Source organism: Populus alba, chromosome 14, assembly GCF_005239225.2.
Source record: "Populus alba chromosome 14, ASM523922v2, whole genome shotgun sequence".
NCBI classification, from domain to species: Eukaryota; Viridiplantae; Streptophyta; class Magnoliopsida; order Malpighiales; family Salicaceae; genus Populus; species Populus alba.
Genome location: NC_133297.1, coordinates 13,154,578 through 13,164,700, shown reverse-complemented (window position 1 = coordinate 13,164,700; position 10,123 = coordinate 13,154,578). Strand labels below are relative to the sequence as shown.

The 10,123-nt window shown below is 30.5% G+C and overlaps 1 protein-coding gene and 1 long non-coding RNA gene across 2 annotated transcripts; both read left to right on the top strand.

Moving 5' to 3' along the window:
* The first annotated feature begins 1,431 nt into the window (after positions 1 to 1,431).
* Positions 1,432 to 2,474, top strand: LOC118062221 (uncharacterized). Its single transcript, XR_004689722.2, has 2 exons — positions 1,432 to 1,536; positions 1,615 to 2,474. It is a non-coding gene; the product is annotated as an uncharacterized lncRNA (long non-coding RNA).
* A 3,836-nt stretch (positions 2,475 to 6,310) lies between these two features.
* Positions 6,311 to 7,588, top strand: LOC118062287 (uncharacterized). Its single transcript, XM_035076029.2, has one exon. The coding sequence runs from the start codon at positions 6,413 to 6,415 to the stop codon at positions 7,340 to 7,342; it is 930 nt and encodes a 309-aa protein (XP_034931920.1). The 5' UTR covers positions 6,311 to 6,412; the 3' UTR covers positions 7,343 to 7,588.
* The last annotated feature ends 2,535 nt before the right edge of the window (positions 7,589 to 10,123 follow it).

Sequence of the window (10,123 nt, the reverse complement as noted above, 5' to 3'; positions counted from 1 at the left end):
AAAAGAAAGAAAAATACTGGAAAAGGACAAGCCAGGGGGTTCCTTCTTTTGGAAGATAGCGAGAGAGAATTGGACGGAGGCCACCGCGTTAAGAAAGGAAATTATTTTTTATTTAATAAAATATTAAATTGATTATTTTTATTATTTTTTATATTTTTATATGTTGATATTAAAAATAAAAAATATATAAAAAAATCATTTTATATATTTTCTATTAAAAAAAAAAACTAAAAAAAAACATTATACATAGTACAAGTAAATAGTTATAGTGAAAAGAAAGATAGTTTATTTCATTACTCAGATAACAAAAGAAAGAATAAGTTTAATTTCGTCTCTCTCTCTTTTTTTTTTCAGTGAAGAAGACATGGAAAGTAAGGCCTTGAAAGTTGGAACACGATACCAACAGCATCTCCGAGTAAGATGGAGTTAAGCCCAAGTAGGGGATGGTAATTTATGTTTTATAAATTATTTTTTATTTTTTAAAAAATATAATTTTTATGAATTTTTTAAAATATTCTTTGTGTATTGATATAAAATAAATATTATTTTAATATATTTTTCCATTTAAAATACACACCCAAAGAGTCTTCCTTAGAATCCATTTTCATCGCTCATCACGTGAGAATTATACAATAAATTGACTATAGTAACATTTTGGATTTTCTTATTCACGTTATAATTAAAGGAATATATATATAAAGGAATATATATATATATATATATATATATATATATATATATATATATATATATATATATATATATATATATTATATATATATATATAAAACATCATTTCAATCTTTGCATAAGTCAAAAGTTTGTCCTCTTTGATGATAGGATAAGGACGGGAAATTAGGGACCGTCTACACGGAGGCAGAAGCTAGGGGGGCTGCCCCCTGCAAGGAAAATTTTCTTTCTTTAACAATTTATATTTTTAGTCTTAAAAATAAAATAAAAAAGAATCTATTTTACCTCCTCTAAAACAGTAAAATAAGTTACTTTTTGGAGGCCAAACACATAGCTATTCTGATATAATTCTAAATCCATGGAATAAATTAGAAATCCTCGGGACCTTATAAGTGCCATTTTTCAAGAATTATTTTTTTTAATTGTTGGTATCTGAATAGTTTATGTATATTTTAATTAATTTTTTAAAAATATTAAAATTAATAACTATTTAAATTTTTAATAATTCTAAAATTTATAAATTCAAACTAATAACTTTTTAAAAAATAAATTCAAGAAGTAACAAGTAATAATTATGATTTATGGACTAACCATGACCATGAGTTGAGGTCGAGGGTTGATGTCCGAATGGGCTGCTTACGTATTTATGGTGAAATCACCATGACGCAGGCTGTAATGATCTTCCAATCAATCTCACTTATAACGGACACGTGTCTAAGATCACAAAAACAGACGTCCCCCCGGGACCTCAATCATAGCCAAGGAGAGATCAGCAAGGCATAAAATTAAGGTTTTAATGTGAGATACAAACTGGGGCAGGCACCAACCTGCACCTGACAAATTAAGGTATTATCTTTACATTTTTTGTCATATACATTTGTCCCTCCTTCCCCTCCACTATTTACTTCTTTTCTTTGTTTTCAGGAAGCTTTATCACTTCATTTCCAAAACTTTTAATCTGTAACATCAAATACGAGATCTGATTGATTAACAAGAGATCATCCGGATGAGTGAGGTCAGCAGCAACCAAAAGAACACCAATAATGCCGCAACTAACACCGGTGAAGCCCCTCGTGAACGGGGATTTGTGCGGCCTTCTCGGCCAATGGCGCCGCCCAAGAGAGGAGCTGTAAAGAAGAAGATTTGGGAGGATTTTACTGGTAAACCCTCCGCTTCCAACCCTCCAACTGGTACTACTTAGAGTTCCTCATGATATTTGCCTTGATTGCTGTACATGTACATGTGTTTCTCCTTTAATTCGTTGGGGTTTGTGCGCTTCTCTTTTCTTGAAGTAACTGCCGTGATCTGTGATCTCCAGCTTAGCTTAATAGAGTTGCTGGGATGAAGAACAGGAGCTTTTTTCTTTTGGTTTAATCTGAGGAATAAAAGGGGCCCGAGCTCATAGTTATCGTGTTCTATATATATGGGCTGAATTCTTCTAATGTGGCAGGGATATCCTTTATAATGTTGTTTATTAACCGAGCATGAATTGAATATGTATTATATTGCCAGTGGCCTTACGATTTGGTTTCTTGGCCCCTGGTTAAGTACTTCAATCCCTTGTTTTAATCTTCTCTGTATAATTTGAATTTGATCTAATGTCGCATGTTTTATTGAAGATGACCCGCTAACTCCAATTGAACAATTTCGCGACTCTGCCACCCCCCTTTTAATGTAATTTCCAGCTGCCATGCGAATTCAATCCTCATCTTATTTTCATTTTTTAAGGTCCTTTTTCTGTTGTTGAAAGAACTCTTTGATTTATGAACAATTAAGTAACTATATGTCTGCTTGTTAATCATGAATGGCGTCATATAAAAAAAAAGGGCACTTGATGTTATCTTGCTGTTTTAGCATCAAGCAGTGTTTGGTATAACATGGGAGGGAGGGAGGGTAGATTTTTCCTCCTTGGTGTCCATGGACGTTGTTCAGGTACCTAGCCGCAACCACAGAAAAGAGTCAGTAATTGTTGAACTTCTGCAGTAGGGCACTTTTGGAAAGAGAAACATCGGACCCCACAGTCTACACGGCTACCAGATTGAACAGATAAAAAACCTGTCCTCAATTCCTCCACCCTGTGATGCGTCCCTGTCACTGGAAGCTGTCATGCAGTGCTTTCAAGGGGTGAAAAAGCAACATAATAACTTTTTGCTTAAGCTTTAATGGGGCTTGCAGACTTCGGGATATGGTGCGCTTGTAACAGGCAGTTAGCGTTCACCAAGAGGATGCTTCTATGGTGAAATTGGAGTTATAATTTGGTGGTGACAGAGTTGAACTCCGAGGAGGCGTGAAGGAGGATTCATAGATTGCGCAAAGGGTATAATGGATTGTATTACCCAGAATCAATCTAATATAAAATCACAAAATCAAAATCCTACAAGTTCTGATCATGGTTAATCCAGTGACTCGAAGACACGTGTTCATCCAACAACTCCAGGAAGTGGGCCTTAAACTGTATAAGACCTTGAAACGAATACTACAACTATGCGAGCAAGCTTCCTCGGAATAGTCATTCTGAAAATGCCACAAGATAAGAACGCGGCACGTGTTGGAATTGTGTTTATTAAAAATTTTTAATTTTTTTAAATTAATTTTTTTTATGTTTTTTAAATTGTTTTGGATGCTATTGAAATCATGTTTATTAAAATTTTAATTTTTTTATATTTTTATATTGTTTTGATTTGTTGAGATCAAAATAATTTTTTAAAAATAAAAAATATATTATTTTAATGCATTTTCAAATAAAACATATTTTATACAACTATTGTTATTATAATTCCAAACACCCATTTAATATATAAAGCTTTGGGTGATTAAGCACAGCGAATGGGTGGTTCATTAATTTATGGATGCTACTGGTTACTTCGTCCATGAATGTAACTGCAGGAAGTAAAGATTATATTACAAGGTGTTCTCCTTTTGTTCTACAAATTTATTCGCTTGTCATTATTGTTATTTGTATTTTAAATACTTTTGTTTTAGCTTGTTCTTCCAATCTTTAACTAGTTTTGATTATTAAACACTCGCTAATATACCTGGTAATATCTAGAGTGACTATTGTCGTTGTCTCTGTAACGGAGAACGAACAAAGGATGCAAATTAGTTACAAACAAAAAAACAAAAAAATAATCGTGTTATATTACAGTTAAATTGAATTTTTTTTAACATAAAAAAACGCTTAGATATTATTAACATATTTTTTTAGCATAATTTTTTAAAATTTTACGGAGATTGATTTAATATGATCCAATCAATTTAATAATTTAAAATTAACCCGAACACTTGGTCAACACTAATTTTAACTTGAAAAAAATTCAAAATGATTTATATATATTTTTTAAAATAATTTTGATACGACAATTTTTGGACTGACTCAAGCAACCACAATTAAAATGTCAAATCCGTAATTCTGATTATGAGATCTTACTAATTTTATAGGAAGCAAATTAAAATAAATTATGAAGTTTAATTTTCAACCAATTTAATGTTATAGAATGAAATTAATAAAAAAATTAATTAAAAAGAGATATAATCCATAAAATCTATGACATGAATTATAAAACTGGAATAATATCTAATAAAGCAAATTAGAATAAATCATGAAGTATAATTCTTATCTAACTTAATATTATAAAGGATAAAAATAACTATAAAACAAAATCTTGAGTTAATTAAATGATGAAATTGAAATAAAAATAAGTAAAAAAAAACATAAAAAAGGGAAAGCATTGTTCGAATAACAATAAATTTATGTCTTTTTTTAATAAATTAATAATAATTTTCCCAAAAGCCTCTTTCATTTCCTAGGAAGTATATGGACTCAGTTACTGTATTCATAATTCTTTTCAAGCCTGAACGGAGATGTTTGGTCGTAAATAATTCTAAACTGTTATGTTTATAAAAAAATTAAAAATTAAAAGAAAATTCATAGAGAGGAGCATAGCCACTCCTATTCTACAACACAGGGCCCATTGGATCTAATAGTAAATAATCAAAGTGGGTCCAATGATACGGGTAAGCCCATCATTATAGGATACAAACATACACAGCTAAGAGTCCCAGATTTACGGCACTTGGAAGACCTGATTTTAGATGCCTTCACCCTAGCCCAGTTGAATAAGCCCAAAACTTTTGTCATCTAATTGTAAACCTTGCATGACTAATAGTTTCGTTTTTTTTTTTTTTTACATAAAATATTTTATAAGTAAAATATATTTTCATAAAATATCTTTCCGTAATAAAAACAAAGAAAGTGGTGGTGATAAAATAATAATAATAATAAAGAAAGTAATGATAATAAAAAAATAAAAAAAACAATGATAATGAAAAGGTGATAATAAAGTGAACGTGATGAGAAAAAACAAAAAAAAAGATAACTGTGAGGTATAGATTGTGGTTAAAATAGTTAGATAGTATTATAAGTGGATTGTTGTTCATAAAAATACTTTATAAATTTCATGAAACTAAAAATATTTTATAACAAATGAAATAGGTTTGAAAATTCATTGTTAAATATTTTTTATTAATTATTTTATAAGAAAATATTTTCTAAAAAATATTTTGTAAACAGACAAAAAAGAATATAAAAAATATTTTTTTTGTAAAACACTTTACACAAAACAAATAGACACCAAGTTCAAATGTATAGCAGAATGTTGACCAGATTCAGAAAAACAGAAAAACTTTGTCATATACAAAATTAAATTCTCTTGTAACCGGAAGAGCACAACGTGCGAGAATCCTGATGTAATCTGTTCTTCCGCTCTTTGTTATTCAAAATTTACCATTGATCCGCACACGTTTCTTTTACAGTAATCCTCGTCAGCATGGAAGATTTTAGAAGTGTTCGTAAGTGCTGTAACTTTTAATTATTATTTTTTAAAATATTTTTCTGTCAGAATTATATTAATATAGCACATATATTTTTAATATTTAATATTTATTTATGATATCAGCTCAAAATATTTTAAAAATATAAAAATAATTTTAAATAAAAATTTAAATTTTAACTAACCTTCATTTAAAGTTTTAAACTGCAATCTCAGACTGTGAATCCCAAACCACAAAGGGTAACAGAAAATTTGAGTGCACAAGTCCCGCCTCTGAAACTAGAACTATGGTGTCCATGCATTCTCAAGAAAGATGAGTACGGTCAGTGTTATCATAGCCAATCATAGCTTAAACTAGTAAAGAGTAAAGATATATTACTAGTTTAATCAGTCCGTTTAAATGTTTAGAAAAAAGTTTTTTATAATTTTTTATCACATTATGCATCAGTATATTTAAAAAAATATTTGATATTGTGATAATAATAATTTTTTAAAGTAATTTTTGTTTTAAAATACATTAATTATTTTTTATTTTTTAAAAATTTATTTTTGATATCAGAATATTAACATTAAAAAATTAAATTTAAAACAAAAATAAATTTTAATTTTATAAAAAGCATGGTTGTAACTAAGAAAAACAAATTCTTAATCTAGCGGGTGAACGATGAAAGCTTTTATAAAGCAACCAGCATCATTTTCTACATATAACCGTTATCCAACGGAATCAATCCCCGGCAACCGAATTCAAAATCCTGAAAAGCAAAAGCCAGCCATCACCTTCCCTTAACCTTTTCAGATTCAACCTCCTAGACTATATAAAAATGCTGTACCATGTTCTTTAAGCCAGCAGCCCTAATCTCAGTTGTCTCTTCATCCATTTCAAACCTAGCAAAATGGGTTGTTGCATTAGTAAATGCAGACCCAAGAAACGTTCCTTTGAAGAATGTCATGGTAACAATGTCGAAGACAAGCTCGTGATCTCTCAGGCTCCAAAAACTCCCAAGATTCCTGCTCCTGTATCAAACAAAATCTCCCCGTCTCCTCCTTCACCTACCACATCTACATCTTCTTCTGGCTCTGCTTTTACTTGCTGTACCAATAGCAACACTACCACAACTAGTTCATGCTCGTCACTCTCTAGTGGATCTTCGATCTTGAACTCAAAAGATCGATCATTCTCCAACGAGTTTTTGTGGTCCTGTGTCAAGGAAAATCCGCACATAATCCGCATCAATTCAATTAAGGAACGATCACAATTGCTAGCATCGCCAAATGTGTATTCCAGAAAATTGGGCTTACCAGCAAAACAAGTCGTGGCACCAATGGAGCAATCGGTCCCACAAAAGGTAAACGCATCTACACCCCATAAAAGAGTTCGATCGAACTCACCAGCAGCACTGACACGACAAAAGAGCTTTCGTAGGGAGCCAGACAGGTTTAATCCTTCACATTCTCTACCAATCAGTAGAACTTTGAGGTCACCATCGCCTAGCAGGCGATTTAATGGAGATAGTGGCAGGGGGATCTTGACAATTACACCAAAGGAAAGCTGTTCATCCCGTACGGTTGGAGCCAGGGTAAATTCAGCTAATTCCTTTTCTTCAACTTCAAGAAAGGAAAATTTGAGGCCGCCTAGTCAATACATCAATTCAAGCCAGCTTCGTTCTTGTCTGAGGAATAGAGAGACTTGCATTCATCGTATTAGCTCTAAGATAGATGAAGATGCAGTAAAAGAAGCACTAGCTCAACAAGATAGTGACTCTATTCCCATGGAAGACATCGACAATCCTCTCATTTCCTTGGATTGTTTTATATTTCTGTGAAATTGTGTGTGCATGCCCTCCTTAAATTGTTGTGCTGTTCATAAGAATCTTTCCTTCCTTTGTTTGTTTTTCTCTTCTCTTCAAGAGGATATTCATTATTAATTGGTTTCTTTTTCTGTTTTTTTTTTTACTCAGTTTCATTTATTGGTTTCAAAATGATCAACTAGATCAGAATTTCTGTATCGATTGTAAAAGAAGATATATATATATATATAAAAGAAAAAAGGATCTGTGTGTTGCCTTGTATAGTGGATGTTTCATGTTTGCTGGATTGCGGCTGGAGCTTCTTTTTGTTTTTTTTTTAATGAACTGGGGTTAAAAATTATCGGAGTTCCTGAACTGTATACTTTTGTAGAATTAATACCTGTACAATGAACTCAATGTTTTTTTTTTTTCACAAAACAAAACTTAATATAATATTTCGATTACTTCATCTACAATTTTTTCTAATTAATTAAAACCAATCAGAGTCCCTGAACGTGAAACGCAATCGTCTCTTCAAATTGAATCGGTAACCTCGGATTTATGCTTCGGTTGATGTAGATCTTGTAAGAAACCCGTCCAGTCGAAGCTATTTGTTTATTAGTCTAAAGAGATCTTTGAATTCGTTGCTTAGTTTTAGCTTATTAGGCTGGTGAGATTCTGAATGTGGCACTGCTTTTAAATATCAGCAAGTTGGGATTTGGCAAACCTCAAGAATTGAAGATATGTTTACCATCGAGATCGAGCTTAATCCATGCAAATTGACTCCACCATCGCTGCTTTGTTAATTATTCATAACTGATATTTACTGGGTTTTATTTTATTTTTTATCAATCGCTTAATTTTAACGTCATTGCTTCAATTCACTCTGTCAAAAGCCCCGGTGTTTTACTATGGTCTATGAATGAAAACCTTGTGGGTCCAAACAATGTTTTTATTTCTTTTCTTTTTAATTTTCTTTTTTTATTATGGCTATCATTTTTTTTTTCAATTTTAGCTTTTTATATTGTAATTATTGGTAAATGGACTTGATAGTTTGTTTTGTGTGGTTTTCATTTGGGTTTTTGTGATATCATCTAAAAAAATATCTTAAAATGAATTTAGTTTGAAAAATTTAGTATGAAAAGTAAAAGTAAGTTGAAATGATAACTTTTATTTAAAAAGAAAATTTTTATTTTTCTCATTACTATCTTTTTACCATATTCTCTATAAAAACACCCTATTATAGATTAGATTGTTTCTTATTTTTTTTTAAGAATCTATTCACTTTTGTTGATTGTGAGAAATTAGCTAAGGTTCAATGGCCAAGTAACGATTGTTCCTTTGGGCTGAAACAACCTCCCTTCCCCCTTTACTTTTTTTTTAAAAAAATATTAATTTTGATTTTGATTTAAAAGGGGTTTGTTGTGTCATGCGTGAGATTGCCGAATGTTTCACCAGCGCTTGATTTGCGGCAGACAGCTGCTAGTACACAAATCTCTGCCACAAGGCAAGTGCAAGTAAATTCCACAAGTGGGCCCCGCAGAATTAGACTGTGGAGATGGAATCTAGCTGACTTTAATAGGTTACCTATCAAGTTAAGGTCGCACATCCACTCTATCTGCCATGCAATTTCTTGAAATTAATTTGCCATGATATTTCTTGAAATTAAGAGGACACGAGGACCTAAGTGAAATTAACCTCACAGTTTTCGGGATTTTTTAATGAGATTTTCTAATAAAAAAATGTACTTACATTTCCATATTCAAAATTAGGCGGCTTGACTTAGAAGAGACATAGAGTAATAGTAAGTTATTTATTTATTTATTTAGAAACATATTAAAATTTAAAACAAAATAAATATCAAAAGTAAAAAAACTAACTTTTTTCAACTCCTATTAATAATGTATGTGCATTTTTGTCCTTAGCAACTCCTTTTATAATAGTAAGTTATAAAATGTACTTGCATTTTTGCTTTTTTCAACCGATAATTTTATCCTTTTTTTGCAAACCCGGTAAAGATTTTTTTTGTCCCTTGCTTTGAATTCGATTATTACAAGATGTAGACAAGGGAGATAGGGAGATATAACCAAATCTAAACCCGTTTTCATTAGCAAGCCCCAATCAAGGCTTAGAATTCTCCACCACTTATATGTTTGGAATTATAATAACGATTTAAAATATTTTTTATTTAAAAATATATTAAAATAAGTTTTTTTAATTTTTTTAAAAAATTATTTTTATATTAACACATAAAAAACAATCTAAAAATATATTTAAAAAATTCCAAAATTTAAGAAAACACAGTTTATGTTCCCAAACACTTCAGAAAGAGGAAACATAGTTTTAATTTTATATAATCTATAATCCTCAACATAAACTAAAATTAGCTTTTAAAAGTTCATGCATGGCAAAAACCCGAGGTGTCAAAAATAAACATTTAATATTTATGTTTAATTTATTTGTATAAAACAATAAGTCAGCAAAAACAACATTAATTTGTAATAATTTTTTTAAGCTATGATTTTTAGATATTATGTACCATATGTCAGTATAGAATTATTGTAATTTTTTTTCTAGTTTTTTAGAAGATTTAGAAAATAAATAAATGATATGTTTGTTGCCTTATATAATGGATGTTTCACGTTTGTTAGATTGCGGTGAAGCTTTTTTCTTTATTTTTTTTTAAGAAATTGGTTAAAAATAATCATTTTTTTTTCTTTAAAATGGCCTGCACCGTTGATTTGTAGTGCTAAATTGCCAATTCATTTTTTGAACTGTTGTCAATTGGAGAAATAGGGAGAGATAATCCTCGCAACG

Coding starts and splice junctions, on each gene's coding strand:
- LOC118062287 (XM_035076029.2), top strand. CDS start 6,413: ATGGGTTGTTGCATTAGTAAATGCAGACCCAAGAAACGTTCCTTTGAA.